This window comes from Aplidium turbinatum, chromosome 2 (assembly GCF_918807975.1).
Source record: "Aplidium turbinatum chromosome 2, kaAplTurb1.1, whole genome shotgun sequence".
Lineage (NCBI taxonomy): Eukaryota > Metazoa > Chordata > Ascidiacea > Aplousobranchia > Polyclinidae > Aplidium > Aplidium turbinatum.
Window position 1 is genome coordinate 20,749,353 of NC_137473.1, and position 25,514 is coordinate 20,774,866.

Sequence of the window (25,514 nt, forward strand, 5' to 3'; positions counted from 1 at the left end):
ACATACGTTAGCCTTTATCAAGTAACAAAAATAATATTTGTTACTTGATAAGGGCTGTTATTTTTGTTAGTTGATAAGGGCTAACGTGTGTATGGCCGAAAACGTTTGTAACTTATAGTTTATGTTTAATTTTAATGGATTATGTTAAATGCCGTGTGGTTGCTTGGTTGTATATGTCTGTGGTTGAAGAAAGTAACCTCTTTACTAAAATTGTATTTTTAATACAGATCAACAAAAAACCACAAAGAGACTTCTATACTGATCAACGCATGTTTATAAACCTGCAATTAAGATTGCTTGTTTTAATCACATTTCCTCATTTAACAAATTCTTAACATTTTAATTGGATTGTTATACGAAAAGTATTTCCAAATTGATGAGTTAGATTATTTTGCTTTTATGAATCACACAATCAACACAAATGTTGAAACCACGGTTCGGTCATTGCATTCATTCGGGTATATGCAAAGACAGTTTGGAGTCAACCACTCCGTTACCTTGATTTCACAAGATTTGTTTATATGTTTAATCTTTTTTAATACAGTACTTAAAACCTATTTTTCTTCGTCACCTTAATCAATTCACCTTATTTTGTCTAAATTGAAATTAGGAAATTGATAGTTTTGTCGTAGTAGTCTACCGTATGTGGCAAAAAAATTGGATGTGGAGTAACGAATTGTTTGAGAAAAAATCGAGAGTATTACGAATACCTAATACCAATACGAAAACTATTTGGTTTGCCTACTCTTGAGTTGCCGGCTGGAGTAGAATAGAATTTAAAAAAAAGCGAAATTGCCTTTTAAAGGTAGTCTACCATTGCAAAATTGCGATATCTAGCTGAGGATCGAAAAACTTTTCCTATTAATTTTTGAAAGATAGACAGATGTTTTTTTACACACAGTAGCCTACAGTTTTTTACGGACTTTGTAAATAAGAGAACAAAACAGCCGATTTATTCTTAACAAAACCACTCTCTGATGCTGAGCATTTAACTTGCGAGAAACACTGAGAAGCAAAAGGTTAAACGTAGAAAGTGTTCGCTTTTACAAATATTAAACCCTCGAATATATATCTATAACCCTTCTATCTACAATATCCACAGTTTCCTACCTACTATATCATTGAGAGATTTAACCAACAAGCAAAAGGTGGTCTACAAATATTATTGCACTGACTGATTTATCTTGCTATAGCCCAACGTTGATATAGCAACTCTGAAAATTGCATCAGCTATTTGAACAGCAGCCATTGCACACAGTTTGGGTGAAAGGTTGTATTTATTATAACTTTTTTCCACTGGTTTGTATGTATATTGTAGAATATACACTAGTAATAGTAACTCACTGTCACTGTTTGTGTGTAGTGACTCAACTAAATATTTGTCTTAAGGGACGAAAACGTACCTACAGTGGCCCACTTCTTTTTAGATTCTAATACCAGCAGGCATTTCAGGAGAAACCATCAAATGTTTTAAATAGCCTAAACTATGAGTAGCAATATGCAACTGTGACGAATTACAAAATATAGTAGACTAATGCGTACAGTATAACTTTGTTGGCTGTGTGTACAGTCAATAATATGCTGTCAGCTAAGTTATACAAACTAAACGTTTTCAAAATATCAGCTTGGAATCAAGCCCACTGGCTAGACCACGGTTATCGATTGTTACAATCACTCTGGTTACAAAATGGAAACAGTAGGCTACTATAACAAAGTAGGCTACGCTAATTCAGAAATATCAATAAAAGTTTGTTCACAAAAATTTTCATTTTTAAGAACATTTATAGACTAATTCAAGCTTGTCATTCAATGTTTTCGAAGATGAAAGATTTGCTGTCAATTTCTGTGTAACTGGGCCACCTTTTTATTGCAGGAACGCTGCAACTGAGTGAACATTCATCAATTGTCTCTGCGACAAGTGCCTTAGCCGAACACGTGACTATGCAAGTAGTCGAAAAGTTTACAAGAAAAAACGGTGTGTGCTGTCGCTACTGAAAGTTGACAATTTACTGTCGCTTTCAAAGCATGCGCTTTACTATCTGTCTATACACTAATACACTATATCTATATACACTAATACACTATATCTATCTACTATCTAAAGCCCTTGTGACAATGCTTGTTTTAGTTGCAGTAAAAATATTAAAAATATAGGTAAAATAGTATATAATGGCTTATGGCAATTACAATTTACTGGTAGTGAACACTATGATTCCGAATGGCAAGACAGAATTTTCTGCAGAGCAGGTACGCGAGCTTGAAGGCAGTAATATCAATCGTCTTAATAGCTGTACGAGATGTCACTTTTGTTTCGACTTATTTCAAATGTTGGCCGTACATTATGTTAGCAACTATCGGTTCCGGACAGAAGAACATGAGCTTCCATGGACGCTATCGCTGAGCTCACACAGCTCACGTTGCATATCTCAGTTCTTGTTACATGTCAGCAATAATGCATCACACGAAAATACTCGATCATATGTCAAGGAAACAGCAAATGAAGAAAATTTTCGCGGAGTATCCAATGGAAAAAAGATTTTGCGCAAAACCAAAGTTCAAGGATGCTGAATCTGTTTTAACGCACGAATCATAATTTATGAACACAGTAGCCTACGCATTGTTCATTCGAGATTTTATTAGATTTGATAATGCTTTGCGGAAAAAATGCATTTTGTAAATAAACGGTAGGCACTTTAACGTATTCGTCTGTGCCAAAGCAGTAACGCACTCATGTGTGACTTATGTGACATCACAGAATCACTTGACTTTTTAGCGCCAGATTGTGATTGTGGTTTAGAAAGGGAAGGCAATTTCCTTTGTGAACTCAACTGACTGCAATCAGATCTTTCTTGCACTCAGTTCAGTTACAGCAGAAGAAAAAATAATGGCAGCTGGTGGGAATCGAACCCATACCATCGAAATAACTGTTCCCTCGCCCTGAGCCGTTGACCACGCTGTTGGTGGTGATTCGTTCACTTAACTTGCTGAGTCACATGACTGTGATGTCATATGTCACGCATGATTGCGTTACTGCTTTGGCACAGAAGAATATGTTGAAGTGCCTACCTAAATAAACTCGCAGCTCGCTAGCTACGAAAATAATTATAACAACAAATTTATATGATATCATGAACCACTTGCACTGTTCAAGCGTACACCGTGCACTCAGCAAGCGTAACTGTAAGGTTTATTACAGAATTTTCTGAGACAACCTCTAAGTCCAAGTCCTCAAAACAGGTGAGTAGTTATCGCTTAATCGAGAATTTAATTTCTAAAACCGGTTATGAACTGTACAAACTAGTTTTTACTACCATAACACCTCATCAAAAATTCCTCAGCAGTGTTCTAATTAGCACAAACTTGGAAAGTGCCACTCGTGATTTTTACTGTTCAAGTGTTTATCGTAGTTGTGTCGTCAAAATGCTAAATATTTGCAATAGAAGGAGTTTCGCTTTTGTGCAACATGATCGTTGTTTACTTCACAAGTGTTTGTATGTACATTGTACATTTATGCAGATATCTTTTCCAGAAAATAAATTAAATAAATAAAATTATTATTTAATTATTTTCTTTCAACTGAAATAAATAGCGTCGTACAGTAGTAGGCTACATAGCTTTTATACATTTTTTCCATATTTTTTTTTCAAGACTCATCTCGGCGACCATGACGATAACAGACGCTATAAAAGCGACGGAAATAACAACATTGCTGCCCCTATGAACGCGACAACCCTTCAAAACAAAATAAAGGGATATAACAAAAAAGGAAGGAAAGGCCAATACCGATCTTCATTTATAAGTTGGAAAGATCAATGTAAGTTTATACAAATTAATAAAAAAATAACAGCACAATCTTCCACAGAGCTTCTATCAACAATTTCGACATAGCCCAATGATGAAACGATCACTTTCCTGTTAAGCATGCTAAACAGAATGAATGTATCGAACTGGTGAACAAACCGCTTCCTTTCCTACTAGTGTATAAAATTGCCCCCTTTTGATTCACGTTGGGTTAGAAATACTGTAATTATATCAAAATGTGACTATAGCAGCCTTATTTCAGACACTAACTTGAAATTCTATGACCAAACAATTTATCATTGACGTTTTTCAAGTAATTTTTCCAAATCATTTCATAGTTTTGTGTGTTTGCCAGCTTGCCTTTGCCGATTCAATTCAACCAAAAAATTGGATTTGATATAGTTGTTGTTATGCAAATTAGTCTTCCGTGCTGTTATCATTGCGATTCTAAGTGCGGCGGTTTTGACTTGTCAGTAAGAAAGTTTAACTTTCGGACTTATTTCGGACTTCAAATAAATTAGGAGTAGCTAAAAGAGGCAGCGGAATCTTATTTATAAGCATAGTTTATAAAAAAAAAACAGAGTGAAACTGTTCACATAGTTTATAAATTACCGTACCTAGTTCCCAGTTGATTTTTGTTTGTGGTTTGAACAAAAATTATAAAATTTGGTAGTTTTATTAGATCTCGTTTATGATTTTTAGTTGTGTGCTCCCTCGCATGGTTTGAAGATGGTTAAACACAACAAAATCATGACACATGCATGACTTGTTTATTACAGCTACGACTTTGTTTACCTTTAGCATGTCATTATAGTCATTGTGTTATAATAAGAATTAATTGTGTTGTCTGGAAATTTCATTTATAACAAAAATATCATTTGAGATGCAGTTGACATTTAAAAGCTCAGTAGCTGCGTGCTTAGTGATAAAGCGCAACTTTTTAGTAAGGTCGTTGCAATCTTGCAAAATCAGGGTTCAGTGTGATACACTAGCCATTTAAGAAATTAGGATAATAACACAAGTATATATTATATGCAGTGCTGCACCCGATCACCAGCGAGAAGAGCAAAAGAGGCAGAAGAGTAGATAGGTAATGTTATTTTATTTGTAAACTATTTGTTGCAGCATTACGAGTAGATCTATATCCACTAATACTGCGTTTTTTCTTATCCAAGAAATTTTCCAATGCTAATCTTACCAAAACAGGCCATCCGTATAAACGGAATCACTTTTACACTAGTGGTACTTAACGTTGCACATCTTATTTGCCTTGAAGTTTCACAATTTATGGCAGGGTGAAGCAATTGCCAACTGAAGATAAAAAGGTAAACAAAGAATCTCAACCAATACTAGAAAATATTGCTTCACAAATTGTGCAATCAGTTGCAGACCAACAGACGGAAAAGCTTGGTAAGAAAGGTTCAGTCCTTGTATTTATCCTACTCAAAATTTGGTGATTTTAAAATTTGGAGCCCTAGAACCAGTGGCTCCGAGAGGGGGGGGAAGTCGGGCCAGTTTCCCCCCTAGCAAAACATTGTAAAGGAAAAACGAGTAGTTTTTTGTTTTTGCACTTTTGAGGGGGGCCCATTTTTAGCACTAAAGTAAAAATGTACGTACCAACTAAATAATCAACAAATTCTTAAATGAAGTGCGTAGTTCCAAGTATTTCTCACTCATTGTAAATGTCACTCTCGATGCTTCTCATCAAGAACAAATCATTTTCGTGTTATGGTAGGCGATGTTGAACACTAACAGCTTCAAGACGTAAAATCTGAAGCTGAAATGATTTCTGTATCACTGAACGGTTTCGATTGTATTGATAGTTTCAACTTGAAAACTGGTGCTGTTTTAGCTAAGCGGGAACTACTTTTGCTTGACACCTGAACCTTAACTTCAAAATCTGCGTTGGCCAGGCATAGGATGTTGTATCCAACATAAGTTATCTGGGAAAGTTAAAGGTATCAGTCCAAGCACGATTAAAGAAAGTAAATCCTGTATATTTTTTGTTTATGGATCATCATCAGTCGTCATCTCTGCCTGCAGCAGATTGCGCATCATCATGAGTTATTTGCTTCCAAGAGTGGCGATTTTGAGCCAGCTCTCCCATTGTCGCCAAGTTGAGTCCGGTCCACGATTGGATGTTGTCTTGCCATCGTTTTGGTTGTCTGCCGCGTTTTCTTTTTTCTTCTACTTTTCCTTCTGTGCAAACTTTGCTGATTCCGAATTGTGATCTTTTTGTGTGGCCGAACAGTTTTAAAACTTTTGATTTTATTGTTGCTGCAATTGGATGTAATTTTGTCATAGTTAAAAGATCTTCTGTTTTCGTGTGGTCAAGTAGCCTTTTGGTGGTCATGCTTTACATGATGTGATTTTGGAAGGTATAGTGAGTTTTTTCTTTATTTGAGTTTTTTGTTTGTGGATGTTATTGTTTGGCTAAATCTAATTGGAATTCATAATGTTGCCTACAGACAGCGTTGTTCAAATGTCTTATCATTTTTGGACTGATTGATTATCTGTAAGATTGTGGCATCTTTAAAGTTATAGCCCAGTCAGAGAAAAAATTCTGAAAAATCTAAAGAAAGCTGTCCTATCATCTTGCAAAGAAAATTGACTTCGAGAGGGTAATCAAGACGTGGTGCAGTCAAACCCAATGCTTTACATTACTCTTTTGCAATTGAAGCTCTAAAGACATTTCTTAAATGCATCAAGTTGGAACCAACAAGAGCTTGATCGGAAGCTGAGTCAATGCTAAAGTAGCCTACAACTAGTAGTTTTAAATTTGTGGCTGCTTTGCATTATGTGGATTACGGTCCTAAACAAGATTCACTGATGAATTTAATGACATTAAAGGAAGATGTAATCTATATAAGAGAAAGCTGAGAAGAGTAGGCTACTACTCGCAAGCTAAAGTTGCCTTGGCAATTATAAATTTAAAAGAAAACGATTTTCTTTTCCTGAGGACAGAACGCTTTTATAACTCCACTTAACTAGCTGAATCATTCGAAGGAAATGCATTCTACCGTACATTGTAAAGGATTCGATAGTTGTTGGAATTGACAAATGTATCAACAAACTCAAACATATCGTCGATGAGTTTGAAATTCCATGAAAATTTCATCGTATGTCTGTTGTGCAGTTGCGGGCATGTGGGACAAATTTAAACCATTTGTAGGCTACAACAATGACATTTTTCAAGACATTTTGGATGAGTTGGTACTTTTGACAGAAAGCCACACAGCAAACTTCAGCTGCAAACCAGAACGAACCACCCCATAATCTCTACACAAGGAATTATTGATTGCAAATTTCGAAAGGTTTTTCCAAATAGTTTTGTTATGATTTTTTTTGTGTTCCAATAGCTACCTCCAACGGTTGCGCTTTGAGAACGTGGTTTTAGCAATTACTGAAATTTGTAAAGAATAGTTTGCGCTCCAGTAGGCCTATGACTCGAAACGGATTGAAAAGCCTAACTATACATGTTGTGCATCAATTCAAACGTCGCAAAATTTTATTATTTGATGCTGTGATCCGTAACTTTGCATTGCAAAAAGTCCAAAAAGGGTTGAATTAAATCAGGGATGTCCAGCCCACGGGCCAACTCCGTGTGGGAAAAAGATTGGACACTCCTGAATTAAAAGCTTGGTTGAACTATTTTCGTTGCCTGTATTGTGGTTTACAAAGCTTTCTAGACAAAATAGTTTGCCTCAATGGCATTTTTGCTGCAAGTGTAATCCAGTGATTATTGTTGATTTTTACATTGAAGGAAGTTCTTTTCATGCTGAGGAAAGTAGGCTAGGCTAATTTCAGCTTAACACGAACATGCAACGCAAGATACAAATTAGTTGTATATTTGCTAAAAAATATTATGGGGCCCATTTTTCCTATTGTTTCCCGACCAGTGCTGATTTCTCTCGGAGGCCCTGCCTAGAACTAGTGTTTGCTACAAAAACGTGTCGCCAATAGTCAATTTTACTCGCATTTTGCTTTGTTGCCGAAATAAAAGACTACCGTCAAAGTGTTACTTTCACTGGATCTCTGTTTATATTAATTATGCAATGCATGGTGTTCTGATAATTTAATCTAACCATTCACTTTTGCTTCTCTGCTTTTTGATATTCTGATCATTAGCTTAAGAATTAAGGTTGCCAGACTTATTCCCAGTTTCTGGATTAAATTCTGCAAACTTTACTACTGTATAGCGTATATGTATTTTAAAGAAAGTCTAAATTAAAAGTAGAAACTGCAGTAAAAGTGCACACCAAATTGAATCGACCTATGAGACACGATTACGCTGATTAAATGCACTTATAGCTTACTGTCGCTGGATAGGGGTTTTGTTTTACTCTGTGTGGTCTACGCAACAAAGCAAATATACAATACAGCTCACATAGCCAAAAGACTATTAATTGGTCGTAATTCATCTGTAATTGCAGTTTATCTTTACAGACGGCAAGACAATTGAATCAGAATTGCGCAATTCCAACAGCTCCCATAGTTTGGTAGAGAACCTTGCACTCGGAGTGGTTTCATCTCTGCTAGGATTGGACAACGACAAAGTGTCAGCATCAGTATCAAACACAAGGTCTGTTTCCAATGTTTTAAATGAATCCAGAGACTGCAAATTATCATTATGGATTGCCTAAAACACTCTGTGAAAATTTGGTTTGTAATATTCTATTTTTATTGACATCTTTACCTTTTGCAGTGTTGCTGAAAAGAGTTTCCTCCCTGCAGTTCCACCCCCTTCTGCTGGATTGATCCGTCGTGATCCCTTATCGTCGAAAAAAACCATATCCTCTATCTCCTTAGGAATATCGTCATGTTCCTCTTCTAAATTCTCTCAGACCCACCTTTCACAGGAGCAGAATAACGAACTTCCATTGGCTACTTACAACTTGGTAAGGAGATCTGATGATTGTCGGCAGGAATGCAGCCCTTTTAATATCATAACAAATTACAATAAAATTGTAAGTTCAACTGCAGCCAAAAGGCAATTCCACGTGGCTAATCAGTTCACACGTATTCTCACTCAAGCAGTTGCTAGCGGTAGAGATTTTTTTTAACTGAAGCCACAGACTTTGCTTCAAGCTGCAGTTCGGCTTAAAATTAGCCACTTCTGTCTTCTTAAGAAACTACAGGTATATTGAAATTTACTAACCGTTTTTTAGAGAAGTTTAGCATAACAGCATTTTGCGTTAAGAATTAAAAAGGCAATTTAATCTTGAACAATCTCATAAGGCGATAATGACGTAATCAAAAAACAAAGATATCAAAATGCTTTGTGTATGTGATGATTACAATTGAATCAACTGGAATCAAAAACATATAAAAGAATTTGATGGCAATTACAGACGGATCATGTTAGTTGCTGTCAGTTTTTTTGTTTTTGTGCTGTTTTCCAATTTTGTTTTACTGCTATCCAAACTGTCACAAGCCATACCGCGGCATCATTACGTGTGCACAATACTAGCTTAGCAACATTATTAGATAAAGGCACATATGAGAAAATGCACCTTGACGAGAAAATAACGTGTTTTTGTGTAACTTCAAAAAAAGACAAGCGTTCTTATCGGAATCTAATGTTATATCATTTACTTTGTTTACTGTACTTTTTTATAATTGTTTTACTTGAGTCATGCCTTTTAAAGTTACTGTACTGTAGCAGGTAGCAGGTATTATTGTAGCTCTGTATTATTGGTACCCGGACATTTTGCCGAAAGACATTTTGCCGAAAGACATTTTGCCGAAACCCATTTTGCCGAAACCCATTTTGCCGAAAGACATTTTGCCGAATGGACATTTTGCCGAAACTCATTTTGCCGAAAGGACTAATTGCCGAAAGGACTAAATGCCGAATGGACAAATTGCCGAAATTATACAAATGCAATCAAAAAATAAAGAGCCCAAAATGTAGATACCAAACTCATGTTCAGCAAACAAACGTTTCGAAAACTATACTGTCTTCATCTTCAGTGTTATAAACGTTATTACGTTTATAACACTGAAGATGAAGTTCAAGTTTAATCGATTATGTTAAATGCCGTGTGGTTGCTTGGTTGTATATGCATTCAATTTCCAAGTAAAATTGAAATGTTAGCTATAATATTATTATTTTGTTGATTTTTGAAGGTGTTATAATTAACTGCCTTTCTCAAGAGCAGGCACAATCAGCAAATTTGCGCCACACTGCATCACAGCTCAAACTCAAACAGACAAATATGAATAGACTACCATTTTAAAGTCTTTGGTACAAAACGGTTAAGGTTCGTTCCAACAACTTACTGCATTGGAGGTAAAAGATCGTTGGTTTGCCAATGGATGCCACAAAATATTTTTCCTTTTTGAAAGGTGCCGTAAGTCTAAAAGATTGAGAACCACTGCACTAGATTGTCACTTTTAGTATGAATATTTTGCTAATTGAAAAAATCTTTATGAATCTACACTTGAAATTATTTATTCTAAATTCTACTTCATTACTATGTGCCATTGACAATGTTATAGAATTTACAATACGAGTGCGATAAAACCTACTGTTGGGTTATCCCATATACAAATATAAATAGATTTATCTGTGTCCAAGCATGTGCAAAGCAACATTGACTAACATGTCATTCTTCAATTGTTATTGCTCTTATGTGTGTCGATTATTTTTATATCGATAAATCAAACTGTTGATTACAGGTCTCTGCTTTGGTGCGACCTCCAGCGGCTATACCTCGAATGAGGACGTTGAAATTCACCGATGACAAAAAGTACCAGAGGCTATCTCGTTTACTGAATGCGCCTTCGGACTGTAAGCGTTTCAAATAAATTGAACTTATACTTCGGTTATAAATACACTGAATGTTACGCTGAAAATAATATTTTTTAATGATTTGAATTTAATTTGGGTCAGAATAAAAATTATCACTTTTATATTTTGACATATCAAGACAACGTAACGTATCAATTGAAATCAAATTACAAATTGAAAATTTGCTAAATACAAGCATGAAACAATAACAATTAATCTATACAATAAAACTGGAAACTGTATACTAGCCTACCCTGGTCATGTTTAAGCAACAAAACAAGTTTCTTGTAGTTAAAAAAGTTTTTTTTTTAAATAAAAGTGACTCCGTCACTAAAGGTTTGCCTACTGTCCTACACCTGTGGTATTAAAGCCCAATATTCAGTAAAACAAAGACCTTCAGCAACATATTGAAAAATAAATTAGCTTTTGTTGATGATCTTTATATGACTTCCTGCTATAGCGGACATCAAGACAATGACGTTGAAAGCTTTGACAGTATTTTGCCATCTTGTATTCGCCTCGTCTCTCAGTACTTTTTTCTGTGACTTTTTATTGTAGTGAAACCTATAGCCTTGTTCTTCTCATAAATTTTCCAGGTTTTCAAGAAATCTGCTAAAGTGATTATGAGCGAAATAGGCTTTTATGCTCATTGCTCATGTTTTTCTATAAAAGGTTGCTTACCCATTCCACTTATTTTTTTTACTTTGTTGTTTCCTAAAATGTTCTTTTTTACTGGCCTTTACCAATCTTTGCTCTGATGCATGAAAGATGCACGTTTAACGAATCTGGTGTTGTTATATTTTTTCTTGAGTATTATATTCACGACAGATGTTGATACGCCCTATTTGAGCATCAAGGATGCGAAGCGCCCAACACCCATGCAGAGGTGGTTCAGCCGTAGTCTACCCAGATCGGCTGAGCTCCCTTCCTGGTGGCGTGGGTCCAGCGTCGGGGACAAAGAAGTGGTCTGGAGGTGTTGTGTGTCCACTCCTCTTGCCAGGTATTAGTGATCCAAGATGAGGCACTGGTGTTGTGCTCCAACAAGGATTGTGCTTGAGCAACAAAGGGACTTATTGATTTGAGGCGTTTCCTTGTTGCCGGTCTGGTGATGTAGCTGTTGGAGCACGTGGTGTGGCTCCAGTGATCGGCAAGCCAGGGAGAGTGTGGTAGATCTGCGGCGAATCTCAGAAGGGACGATGCCTGAAAGAACTGGTAAAAACTCACTAGGGGTAGGTTTCAGTCATCCCGATACAATACGCTAGGCGTCGTTGATGGGTTTGTCGAGCAAGTGAGTATGAGCACTACGACACCATAAAGGGGTGCAGCACTCCGCCGTGGAATGGACAAGAGCCAGGGTTGTGGTGCGCAGAGTTGTTGCTGTCGCACCCCAGCTCGTCCCTGCCAGTCGACGAATAAGGGCAACGCGTGATGTTCCTTTCTTGCGAAGTGTTTCATGACATCTGGAGGATGTCATGTTAGTAGTAACTGAACAAAATACACAAAAAGCGGTCAGCGCAACGAAGATAACAAGAAACTAACTCTGTTAAAACTGTCCTGTAAGTGTAAGTCACCGTTGAAGACGCTATACAACAATGCACGAGCATTTAAGAACTGACCTGGCTAAGCAAAAGTTGTTGAATCTTTACCAACCACCTTACTAATAGGAACTCTGCTACTAAGAACTGTATGGAACTATATATATATAAGAACTTTTAAGTTGACTGGAACTTTGCTGAGTGCATTTTCTGTTTGAAGTCATTTTATGGTGCAATTCTATTGATTTGAAGATGAGTTTATTCATCTTTTCTTGAGTTTATCAGAAAGTCTCCTCATGTAGTGGTATGTGCTAATCAAGTATGTTGCCTGCTTTTATAAAACATATGCCATATCTTTCATCAATTAAAACAATGAAAACTATTAATACTACAAAAAGTGCTCAATGCTAAGCAAAAAAGCAAAGCAGAGCGAATTAAATCAAATATAGTTATTACTTTCTGAATTCTTAACAGCCTGTTTCACCTACACGGATCATCAGAAGTTCTGAAAAACCTTATTCAAATAGAATCTGATTCAAAATTCAAATAGAATTGATTCTATTTGAATAAGGTTTCTCAGAACTTCTGATGATCCGTGTAGGTGAAACAGGCTGTTAGGGATTCAGACAGTAATAACTATATTTTCTTTCATCAATTATATTGACGTAAAAACCTTTTTGCAGTTGCAGATATTCATCAGTTTTGTTATTTGCTTTCAGATTCTCGTGACGAGTTCATGAATTCATGTGAAGATAACGCTACGGACCATCCACATAGGTAGGTTATATGAAATCCAAAAAGAGAATGCATTGTTATGACTTGAGAATGCCATCTTGGTGCCTCCCAAAATCTACTGAGTACGGATGGGCCTAAAATTTTTGTTGTGTTGCTTCTCCAACAATGGGGATTTTTTAAGTGGAGTGTAGAGGCATTAGGTTTGGGCCTAAAACTTGTTTAATGTTAAACAAATAACAATTTTACTCTAGTAATACAATGCAGAAGCCTAATCTGTCTTAGAGTGTGCCAACCAAACGCTGTTTTGCTTTTAGTGCTTCAACTTGTACTGGTTTATTGATTGCACTTGACGTTGTGCCTTACACACGGGTTGTGAGTTTGGATCCACAATCTTACAAGAGCCGATATCGTCTGTGTCCGTAATAATGCAGAGGGTTATGAAGTTCAACTAAAAAAAGAAGACGTGCTTCTGCTAAAAACCAGTAAAAAAATTTCCAACAACAGCCATGATTTACACTGCGCACCACGACAGCACTTTAAACACACGTGATCGTTGAGTTTTCACTTCTATTTTTTGAAGGATCAATGTATGGTTCGCACTTCTGTTTTTTTGACGAAACGTTGATCCACAAGCTTGGAAATAAGAAAGTAGGTTGGTAGTAGTCCAGTTTTAATCCGGTGATGTCCCCGTTACCTAGGGTGGCTGGATTCACATCCAAGTGCCGCAATCGCTTTCACACCCTTCCTCTACATCGATCTATCTAAGGTGTCCTCTCTTGCCAAGCCCACCTTAATTGCTGCTTTCTTGCTGCTGCTTTCTTCCTCAGCTTGCCTTTTCCACGTATTCTTGGGTCTTCCTTGTTTCTTTCGTCCCTCCACTTGCAACTGTAGCGCTCTTCTCAATACATCATCATCTCTTCTTAAAACATGCTCATACCACCTTACTCCATTCGCCTTCGCCAGCTTATCAACTTTCTCATTCAACCCAAGGAAGTTGATAAGGTTTTCGGTATTCCTTTAGTCCATCAGCTTCACACCACACATTTCCCTCATTATCGCTTTTAGTTCTTTTTAAAATCGCCAATTTCTTGTAAGCAGCAAGTCTCACTTCCGTACAGCATTGCAGATCTCACGCAATTAGTATAAATTTTCCCTCTTATTTTCTACGGAAATCTTCTACCACATAACAATTCTCGACACCCCCTGAATTTCATCCAAACAAACCTTACTCTTGCAGTCACTGCCGCTTAACCACCACTGGCATTCAATCTATCTCCTAGATAGCAAAAGACATTCACCGACTCAACCTCGTTATTCAGCTTTTCAACAGGACCAATCATTCCTCAATCTTCTTGCATCTTTTACACTCAAAACATTCTCCGGATCTGCATGTTACCCTCTTCATTTTTGTACATCTTCCATGTACCCACATACTGCATTTCGTACACACAACAGAATTTTTCTTTACTCTTCTTCCACATACACCACTAGCGTCGATTATTTGCTCATTATGGTTCCCCCTTCCGCTCCACTTATTACAACCTTTGTCTTTTTGATGTTGACACGCATACTTGTACATTGAAGAGACTCCTTCCACTTCTCCAATTTCTCTCTCAGATCTTCCATCGTGTTACTGAACAATACCAAATCATCAGCGTACAGTATCTCTATCAATGAATCTTCTCTTGTACATTCAGTAATCACATCATTCAGAATGGCAAAGATTTGAGGAGAAAGCGGACAGAACCCTGGTGTACACCAACCTTCACCGAACACTCGTCTGAGAGGGCAAATCCAACGCAAACTCTCGTGCTCTGTCATAGACTCATTACTACTTGCACGAGTGCCTCTGGTATTTATTTTTTTCTCATCGCCCATTCCGTCACTCTTTTTGGAACTCTATCAAACGCCTTTTTCATGTCCACGAAACACATACAGTATACAAGTTCTTTTCTTTGTCCCGATATTTCTCTTGCAACCTTCTCAAAATAAAAATAGCATCTGTCGTTTCTTTCCCAGATATAAATCCACACTGCATCTCGTCCAGCTTCGCATCTCTTCATTCGACCACCATGTATCTCTTCGATCTATCCTGCCTTTCGCTCTCCCGCAAACTTTACCACAAGGTTGCAGAACTCCATTCTTAAAGGATCCCCATAGATCAGTCACATCTTTGTCAACAAGACTTTCAACTCTCTTTTTAAATCTTTCGTGTCGGCATATTTTAACATTTAAGCTTCCAAACTTTTGTTCTGATCAAGTTTTTTTATTTTTTTATTTACAGGTTATAGTACACATTTAAGATTTTCATGTAACTTTTGGGTAATCTATCACTTTTGATAGATTTTATCGATATAAAAAGGCTTTAAAACTATCAGCTATATTACTGTATGTGCTTATCAAAATGACATTTCTTTAAAATACTTTTGGAATCTTGAGGCGGCCCAAGCAGGACGACAAAAATTGCATAACCAGGACTTTAAAGCATAACCAGCGGGAAATATAAGTACTGGACATATCCTATCTGGACCAGGAGCCTTCCCAGGTTTTAGGAACTTGAGGGCAACATTGAATTCGCTCCGTTAATTCGCTCCGGAGCTAGAATGCTCTCCTGGTCAGATGAGGTGATCTTCTAGTTTTTTGAAGCTTCTTTTATCATAAAACGGTCAGAGGTGCGATCACACGACTTATATGTCCCGATTTTCATTATCTTCGATGAGATCGTGTGAACAGGAATGGGACATTGTCGGGGTGATTGTGTAGAATAGATCGTCCCGTGAGGTTATTGAGTGTGCTCCACGCTGTACGGCTTGAGTGTGAGGGATCGATAGATTGGATTGTCTCTGTTTAGTGTGCTTTTCTTTTTGTATCGAGTCTTTCCAGAAAAGCGTTGGCGGCTGAAGATGTTGTTTGACTATCTGGAGAGCTAAGAAAAGACTGGTAGAGGCGCTCGCACTCTGCATCATGTGGTATTGTTTCTCAGACCGCAAGGGATGGCTTGTTTGGAAAATGCTAAGATGATGTTGCAAAATCCCGGTTAGCCTCGTCCACATTGTAAGAGTTATCTGGAGGTAACTTGTTTGTGAACTTGTTGGTAAGGAGGCCAACGCGATTCCAGCCGGTTTACGATAGTTCTACCACTTAACTGGATCACTTGGAACTGGTGTCTTGAGTGGGATTGCGGTAATTAGGAAAGAACGGTGTTAGGACCCAGGGAACTTTTGTAGCACACGCCAGTCCGGAAGCTGATTATCTAGGTTTGTTCCAGTGCCTCGTCGCCAACATGTAAATTTGGCTACGTCTTTGGAGTTGTACAATGAGGCTTAGTTGTTGTTTGATACCCAGTTAGTCAGACATGCACCAGTAGGGCTGATGATGCGGTAGCCCCAGTCGACGTGCTGGCAATTAAAATCACCAGCAAAAGAGGCAAGGGTAGGGGTACACTGGAACGGGTATTGGAGTAAATGACGAGGGAGGTGGATTTTAGATGTTCAAAATTTTATAGCCATTTACGTCCACGCTTAGCCATTCAATCTCTGAATCTGGAGGAGATCATTCGACCAGACTCCAGTTCAGCTTCACATGGAAAATGTATGCCGGCCGTGTATCCTGCTTAGGATTAATCCAGCTAGTGAGTGATTTAAGATCACTAGTCTGTCTGTGCTGTAGAGGTGGGTCTCTTGGAGGAGTTGAAGGGTAAAAATAATAAACTAATGGTTTCTTGATTATACTGAGCAATAATGAAAACCTTATAATTGGAACACAGAAGCATGCAAGTTCCATTTAATTTTATGTTGTTCAGAGTGCCAAGTCCACTTCATGCGACGCATCGAAAGGTGGGGAAAGCAAATAAGCAACAAATAAAACCTGGTCAGCATAACAGTAAGTAGGAAATCTTGTCATGATATGTGGTGACAAGAATTTTACTTCATAGATTACACCGACACACAATTTTTATTTTCGTTTTAGTTCTTAGATTTTGTACATTTGAAACACAATTTGATATGATAATAATGCAACAACATCGTATAGTTAAAATATTAAGTAAATAAAATGAAAAATAAAACACGTACTGCAAGTTTAAGTTTGATGCAATAATAGAAATAAATTGTATTTTCAGTTTAATGTGATAAACTCATTGATGTGAAAGAATAACAACAATGGTATTTTTGTTTTCGCCGCAGTGAGTTTTATGTGGGCATTATACACTTATACAGTAGATAAAAAAGATAGGCAAATAACCTCATAGTAATTTTTTTAATATAGACTTGTGTACATCGCTAATATGTGTGTCTCAAAACTTTACTAAGCAGACAGTGTCGGTGCAGCTGTACAACTGTACAACTTGTGCAGCTGCAGTTGTACAACGCAGCCTGCTATTACCTCGAATCGATTTCTTTGCTGAGTGCCAAGTATGAATAAGATTCAGTAACACTTTTAAAAGGTCTTTGGTATGACCCGACTAGATATCAAACCTATGCCTGCAGATTCAGAAGCGATCACTTTTACCACTGAGCCAAATTGTTTTGCTAATTTTCATCATCATTGCAGGAAGTGTTTTGTTACAAATTCAATTGTCACTCAAAGCTGTCTTCATTGGTGAGATACCAACTTTTTAGAAAAGTAATGAATTTTTTCGCAGTAACTGAATTTTTACACGGTTCTATTTAGGTAGTTCCCAGAAAAACGAAAAAACCGTAAAACCAATCCATGCGCAAGAAAAAAAGTAAGTTTTATTGCCACTTTCAGAACAAACTAAACTGACGCGAAATCCATCTGCTACGAAATCGATTCGATTTAGGTGATTTTCTGCTGATTAGCTTCTGAAAATTGAAGGTTTTGTAGCCTAAGACACATTTGTAGTTACGTTTTTGCGTGTTAAACATTTGTTCGGTTTTCTTTCTAACTAATAGTAGTGTATTTTGTTGTAGGCTAATACATTTTTTTCTAAATTAAAGAGTTATTAGATTTTAAGTGGAAATAAAAATATAGCAACCTTTCAAGAACATGAAGCTCCACACAAAGTAGAAATTACATGACTTCAATACTCTTTTTCAGTTTTTTTAAGAAAATGCTGAAAAAGGCATTATTAATTGCAGACAAGTCAAAAATGAAAAAGTTTTAAAGTTATGTAATTTTTACTTTGTGTGGAGCTACATTTTCTTGAGAGGTTGCTGATATTTTATATCTTCACTTATGATTTATACATATTAGTTTGTATGCTTTGTGGATCCTTGTTTTGTACCATGGGAATGCCCTTTTATAAAGAGGCCTTGTAGGCTACACGTGCGATTGGAGGCAATGACTTGAGGCGATTGATTAAATCTGACAGTTAGCAGAAACTGTGATGTTATAAGCGACCTGCAATGTCTGCGCGGTCGCATAATGCGAGCTTGAAGTTGTGAATACTGTACACTTTTACATCATTATTAGTTTATTATGCTGTTTTTAAAGCCAACCGAATATGTAACATGTCGCCAGATGTTGTTCTAAACTAACAATGAAGGGTGGTAATTTAAAGAACAAAGTTTAAGGTTTCAAAACAAACACACAAAAAGCTGTGATTTGGTCAAACTTGAAATTGCTATTTCAGTGTGAAAGTGATAAGGTACAGCAATTAAGTATAAAACGACATGAGATATAATGTTTAAGCTAACACAGGAAACTGCATAGATAACCCATTTACCCAGTACAGAACTATCATCAAATAAGACATACAAATTTGTACCGCTCGTTGGGTATCAAAATCACAAAGATAATTACATACCAATACTTGACAAAAAAGTTAGGCGCAAAGCAATACAACAATATGTGCTGTGGCACCGACAGGACAGATTAAAGTGGCAGTGTTTGATATACAAAATGCAGAAACACCATTGACAACTTACACAAAAATCTCCTACAAACATATCAGTTGTTATTTTTTTATGCTCTAAACTAAATAAAGCTAAGTTAAGTAACAACAAAAGATTCTTCTTTGTGGGCAACATACAAGCACCAAATCCATCATACAAGCAAAAAGTAATGTTGAAAGAAGTTTAAGCAGAAGGTTTTAAAATGTTTAGGTTTGGCTCTTTTGAGCATTTTTGTGAATACAAATTGCTGTGTTTTTTTTTAAATGTGTTTGATAATATGTAGTGTTTCTTTTGAATATCTGCACAACTATAATAGTCTGCTACAATTGAAAACACATTACACAAGCTTTTTCTGCAAACGAAACTTGCAATTCATAAAATACAATGTATGAAAAAAATACCCATTGACAAACACTGTCCCCAGGTAAGTTTAAGCCACCTCTGTTTAGTTCATCAGTGAATTGGCCATACTGTTCCATATTGTACGTCGTGCTGTCATTTAATAAAAGTGTCATTTCCAGTGACGTATCCAGCAATATAAACAAGCCTCATGTGACAGTATTTGTTAAACTATTTTTCATATTGTCAAAAATTAAAAACACGTTCCATGTTTTCTCATTCTTGATGAGGTACTGACACTTTCTGCAAGAATGTGAAACAGTTGTGTCTAAATCACGAACACCAGCTTCAATGCACTTGGTGTATATTGATGAAATACGTACCACCAGAATCTTGGCGTGATTTTGAAAAAGCCTTTTTAATGGGGTCACTGTTAAAATTCCCAAAAGCGACATAGTTGTGTGAAGTGCTTAACAAATCATTTACAAGATCAACCAGACCTCTGCAAGTTTGTATAAATGTAAATGCTGTATCATTGGTAAATGACCATTCTCTTTTACCTTTTCTTTTTGGTTACATGGATTCAGCAAAATCAGTTAACTCCAACAAAAATGCAAACTTTCACCATCTGCTGTTTTTATGACAGATCTTATCGGGTCTCTTGAAATTGTATTTTGATTCAACCTTTTGACATGGAGTACAATAAAAAACTTAGTGAACTTTGAAAAAAAAACAATGTTCCTTCTGCAGGACCAACATGTGAATGAGTTTTTAAAGCAGCATGTGTTTCATGGCAAAATACTCTCAAACAAAGACTCACATTTTGTCGCTCAACACTTCAACAGGTTTTGGATTGACAACAGCATCATTAAGGTTTAAAAGCTTTACAAGATTTTCCTTCTCCTGTTCATGTAACTTTTTCAAGTCACTCCATTTGGCAATCATTTCTTTGTCATTGCATGTAAATCTTAGTTCTTGTGATGCTTCTGTGAATCAGCTACTTCATCAAATACACATAGTGCTTTTGTCTGTAGTAGACCAAGGCTTTTCTGGGATAAAGTCAAACTTTTTAAAAAAAACTTTGATCGACTCTATTATTATCATAGATTCCTGCAATAGGCAAGCCACCAGAACATCGAATATTTCTCAAAATTACACAAACTTCCTGGAATTGAAAATCCGCATCTAAGCAATAAACATGCAAACATTTTGAGAACAAATTTTTTTCCGCCAAACAGGTTACATCACATGAAACCTAAGGCTTTAGTCGCACAATGTTCTGGGTTATTAACAGCTTTTCCAAAAATACTTCCACCTTGATATCTCATAGCAGGCTTCACATATATTTCATCAATCAATAAAACCAGATTCCTGTGACGAACATCTGTGCAGTTGTCAAATACCGCTTTAAGAAGTAACAGTCTTCTAATGGATTTACTCTGCTATGCAATCTTTTAAGCAATGAAATACATGGGAGTTGGAAATCTTCTCGAAGATGACTATAGAATTAACGAGACTTTGAGAAATATTCAAAAGCTTTTGCTATCATTTCAGGTGTACATGTAGGCTACACTTTAGTGACTTTAACTAGGACACAAACACGATTGACAGACAAACTTTTTATGGTGTGTCTGATACCATAATAGTATCCTTTCATCTTTTGATAAATCTTTTGAGACTGTAAGTGGAAACCGTGCACAACTAATCTAAACTCTCTTTGCACGCATAACTGGTCAGGGATTGTATAATTTACAATGGATAAACTCAAACCAAAATCAATCTCATTTTTTCCAAGTTAATTATTGACAAGATTTTTAATTGAAAAAACGTCTCCATTTCATCACCAATAGTATTTTGGCTGCTTGGCATTGGCTTTGTCGTTGTTCGAGGTTTGCTTGGGGGTGTCGGAACTTGGCTTTGAGGAACACAATGAAAAACTGTTAGAAGTTGTTTTGGTCGTTTTTGCCTTTTAACAAAAACAGTTTCATAGTCTTTCGGCCAATGCTTTCATATTATACTGAAGTGTGATATGAACGAGTTATGTTTTCACGTGGAATGCTTTTGATCGAAGGATCTCTTTCTTCTTCGTTTTATCGGAATTCTAAAAGACAGTTTTTTTGTTTTCTTTGTCATAGTTTCCATTGCATCCAGTCACACAACATTTTCGAACCATGTTAAATTACTTATTGATACAAAACCACACTTTTTAAAACTTGACTGTATTTAAAACATAATGATAATGATGCAGCTTGAAAGAAAAATTTGCATAGCATTACAACATCATGTATGTATGATTGGATGTCATTAAGCACATTTACCTAATTCTGGCTACAATTTATAAACTCTTTTATTACTATATTATGTCTGCTATATCCATGAGTCTAATCCTGCAAGTTAGATATGGACCTTACATTCAAATTTGTGTAGCCTAAGATTTTAAAGTTGTTTCTAAATGTGACCGACTGATGTGCTTCATAGAAATTGAATTACTAAAATAATCTGGTAAATTTCAACTACAAACTAGCTCAGAGAGAGAGAGAAACCTTTTATTTTGTCTGTTGCGAGAAAAGTATACGTACAAAATATAGACAATGCAAATAAAATAGCACCATAACTAGAATCTACAACAGACAGGAAGCAGCGAAAGACTATAATAGTCATCGAGTCAGCTGCTTCCCTCGAGTCAGCTCCTCGAGTCGCTTCCCTCGAGTCAGCTTCTGCTTCGAGTCAGCTCCTTCTCAGACTTTTATTTTATGATTAAAAACAATCAACAAAACCATTGCTTAATTTTTCTGAGGAATAGCTGTACTGTATTCAATCAACAACATAACTTTGAAGACTTTTGAAGACAGCATTTTCACAACAAATCAGCTATTTTCTTAAGCAGCCTAAGACAGCAAGAGTGCAACGTCCCACACCATAATTGTTAAGAATAATCATAATCAATATTTAAACTCTGATTGTTATGTTATAATAACAAGTTGTTCAACCATGCCGCGAAGAAAGTACAGTAACACAGCAGCTGAGCAGCCAACTTAAACTCTGAAAACGATTCCAGACAAAAACTGCTTGACTCAGCAAAAGTTTTGCCTCCAGTCACAAAAATTAATCTTTTTACACGCCTTCAATTGATGCATTTGTGGCTCAGAGCTAATATTATAGCATGATAGGCTACTATTAGTCCAGGAGTTAAACACGTTTGATTACATTTTCATTAGAAAAAGCAAGGAATACCTTTCCAGAAGTATTTTTGAGAGTAGAATCCAAAAATCGAGTGCTTACACGCCAAAAACTGGACATTTTTGAGATATTAGCAATTTTTAATTTTTTGGGTTAGACTCCATGATTAGACTACTTCAACTTTTTTTTCTAATTTTTCTCTTTCCAATTTGTCATAGAATGAAACAGTTTCTTGGTTCAAAAAGTGCAATTGGTCAAATTCTGCCAAGACAAAAGGGCTATCTGTGTGGCTTTTTAGCAAATGTAACAGTTCTTGAGTTTTTTACATAAGAAACTGCAAAACAATCTGAAATACAAGATTCTAGTAGATAAAGTTAAAAGTAAGCTATCGTTCCTTACTGTCATCTGAATCTTGAGATAAATTCGAATCCTTGTAGTCACTGACGTGATAATGGTCTACTTTCAGAGAATCTGGCAGCTGAAAGCCTTCAAACCAATTTGACACTGTCTTGCCGATATTATATTTTTTCCTTGCATGATATAAGGGTGATTCTGTCCCAGGCTTGATTTCATTTGCAAGTTTTCACATCTTTGCCATAAAATTTGTTCGTTTAAGATAAGTGCTGCATAAACGCTGCCCTGCCAGGAGGTTCTAAACTTTTTAACTACTTGCAGAGGCCGCTCATTATGTCGTGGTGTTGGCTAAACATTTGTTTCAAACTCTTCCAAATCAGCTAGCACAGCTAACACTGATGGAACTGACTGAATCTACCAGTGCAGCAATTGAGGGTATTTCAATGCAATTGAGTGGAATAGTTTTTCCTTTGGCAAAGAAACAAGAATATTAATCAGAATCTCCTACAAGTCGGCAGTTGTGAACTATGTAACTGACAGTTGTGCAAGTGACAACTACGCTAGCAACATTTCAGCTTGTGGTTGAAGTTGGCAAATGATAAAACTGAGCAAGCTAAAACTTAGCATGTCACAAGTCAGTAAATTCAGTTTAGCAAGCGATGACTAAGAAAGTCTGAACTGAGCAAGTAAATCTTATTTGCTGACTTGACAGTACAGTAGCTGAAATGTACTTGCTGAGTTGTCGCATGCCGAGTGGTCTGGCGACCATATAATCACACTCTGTGACATGGTATTCTGGTAAAACAGTGCAAAATAAGTCATTAATTTCATTGAGCTCCTCAACCATGCTTCTGATGTTAACAATGCGACGAGTATTTTTGCAAGCATGACCCATTTCCAATAAAACTTCTGTTTGCATGTCCACATCGCTACAATAATGTAAGATAATGATCATTACATCTGGGTCGTGTCATCACAACGCACATTCATCCGCAGAGAATTGTTACTACTTTCGTAGAGCTGGAGGATGTGATGCACCATTCTTGTGTCCGCTTCACTGTGATCGCAGTCATACAAACAACAGTCCTGTCTTGTTACAAGATTGTTCCTTTTCACAGTAAATTTATAGCACTTTTTTCCTTTTGCCACCATTAATTCCTTTTTTTCTATTAGGCCTGCTACTTTAGCATAGACATTTTACTGCCACTCATTAAACAAGAAAGCAAGAAAAGTATCATTAAACTGTGATGAGGAATGAGGATACCACTTAAATCTTTAAGCCTTTTTTGGTTAGGACCAGTGTTTCTGATGACAGTGTCAATGTCTCCCAAACTTCATGTACCGAATCTTTGATTGTGTTCTGAGTATAATCGTCACATACAAAATGCACTTTTTTGCTAGTGGCTTTACAAATCATGGTTAGGACTTAGGAGAACTTTGTCAATTCCACGATCTTCTTCTTTCGTTTGAGACTAGATCAAATCAAATTTCAGGGCAGGTGGTGGAGAGCCAGGTGAGTGTAGCTTCGTCCAGCGTTGCTATACCATGCGTTCCATTTGGTGCCTTGTAGATGGGGCATTCGAGAACGACATGGTCAGCAGTTTGTTCCTCCGCGCCGCATTCGCAGGCCGATGAGAGAGCCAGACCCCACTTGTGCATGTTGGAATGGAAGCGACCGACTCCGGTTCGGATTCTGTTGAACTTGACCCAAGTCGGCCGAGGCAGGTCCATACCAGGGGGGCGCGCCACCGGGTGGGGATAAAACCATGTAGTTTGGTGTCGGTGGCGCACCACGCTGCATTCCAAGTGTCTTCCATGAAGTGTGCTGCGCTGATGGCATGATCGCTGAATGGATGTAGTAATTCAACAGCAGCTGGCACAAAGGGGTGTCTTGACTTTAGTTGCCGGGGAGATTCCTGAGGTGGGATGTTGAGTTTTGCATGAAGCAAGTGGTTAGGATCCCCCGCCCGGCGAGCCAGGTGTATGATGGCTGATGAAAGGTTTGCAATCATTCTGATCAAGAACATGTCATCAAAAATACTCACATCGCTTCCTGTATTTAGCGATTCATTCGTTCGTCGCAAGTGACTCAGGATTATTAGCTAGTTTGGACTTGTTGGTTGTGGTCATACCTCCATATACATTGCATAGAATAAACAAAAGACAACTTTTGACAGTTGGAGACAGGACTTTTTTAAAATCTGCCAAACATGACTCAAGAACATTTCTACCATTTTCTTATCTTTTTGTGGTGACGAAAACCTTTACTGCATTACTAGCGAAGTTTCCAATTTGATGTGCTTTTCAATTCGAGTTAGATCTTCTATTATTTCATCAAGAAAATGTTGTTGCCATTCATAACTTTTGTATGTTGTGTTTAAGAGATCATTTCTGACCTCATCTGGAGCTGGTTTTCCAGAAGATAGCTTGATCAAGTTATTACTTTGTGTAACCTGTAGGAATGGGTTCATAGTCGAATCGATGGCTTCGCCAATCTTCATGAAATCATTTTGATTCCTGGTAAACAGTTTCACAATGTTTCATTCCAGCCTTTTCCATCGCATTGTTTATCACTTGACTCCTTAGGTTACATACTTTGTGACAGTCCATTTTGTCCATCCTGGATGCAGCATCCACAGTCATCACTGCTTGATCAACAGATAATCTGGAAAAGAAATGTCCAGACAACCTCACAGAGAAAGCTTCTGTCTCCAGCTGATCACGTATGTCAGGGCGTGTGTCCACTGTCCATGTTACATAGTTTCAGGAAGTACAGTAGCATGTGTCTAGAGTAGTTGGGCTTGTTGCATGCCAAGAACGCAGACAGGGATTGTGGTTTTTAGTGCTCAAAGTCATTTGTCTTCACAGCTCTGTTCATAAGTAAAATCCTATTATTAGGTTCTTCGGCAAAAACAAAAAACC

General features: G+C 37.0%; 1 protein-coding gene across 1 annotated transcript in view; it reads left to right on the plus strand.

Moving 5' to 3' along the window:
- LOC145764984 (uncharacterized) overlaps positions 1-25,514 on the plus strand; it is a 92,115-nt gene that overhangs the window by 63,468 nt on the left and 3,133 nt on the right. Inside the window, exons 27-37 of the mRNA XM_082576703.1 lie at positions 1,874-1,975; positions 3,197-3,237; positions 3,649-3,814; positions 4,840-4,891; positions 5,096-5,211; positions 8,248-8,383; positions 8,507-8,699; positions 10,483-10,594; positions 12,849-12,906; positions 16,667-16,746; positions 17,536-17,590. Of these exons, the coding sequence (XP_082432829.1) occupies positions 1,874-1,975; positions 3,197-3,237; positions 3,649-3,814; positions 4,840-4,891; positions 5,096-5,211; positions 8,248-8,383; positions 8,507-8,699; positions 10,483-10,594; positions 12,849-12,906; positions 16,667-16,746; positions 17,536-17,590 (1,111 nt within the window). The remainder of the gene's footprint in view (positions 1-1,873; positions 1,976-3,196; positions 3,238-3,648; positions 3,815-4,839; positions 4,892-5,095; positions 5,212-8,247; positions 8,384-8,506; positions 8,700-10,482; positions 10,595-12,848; positions 12,907-16,666; positions 16,747-17,535; positions 17,591-25,514) is intronic.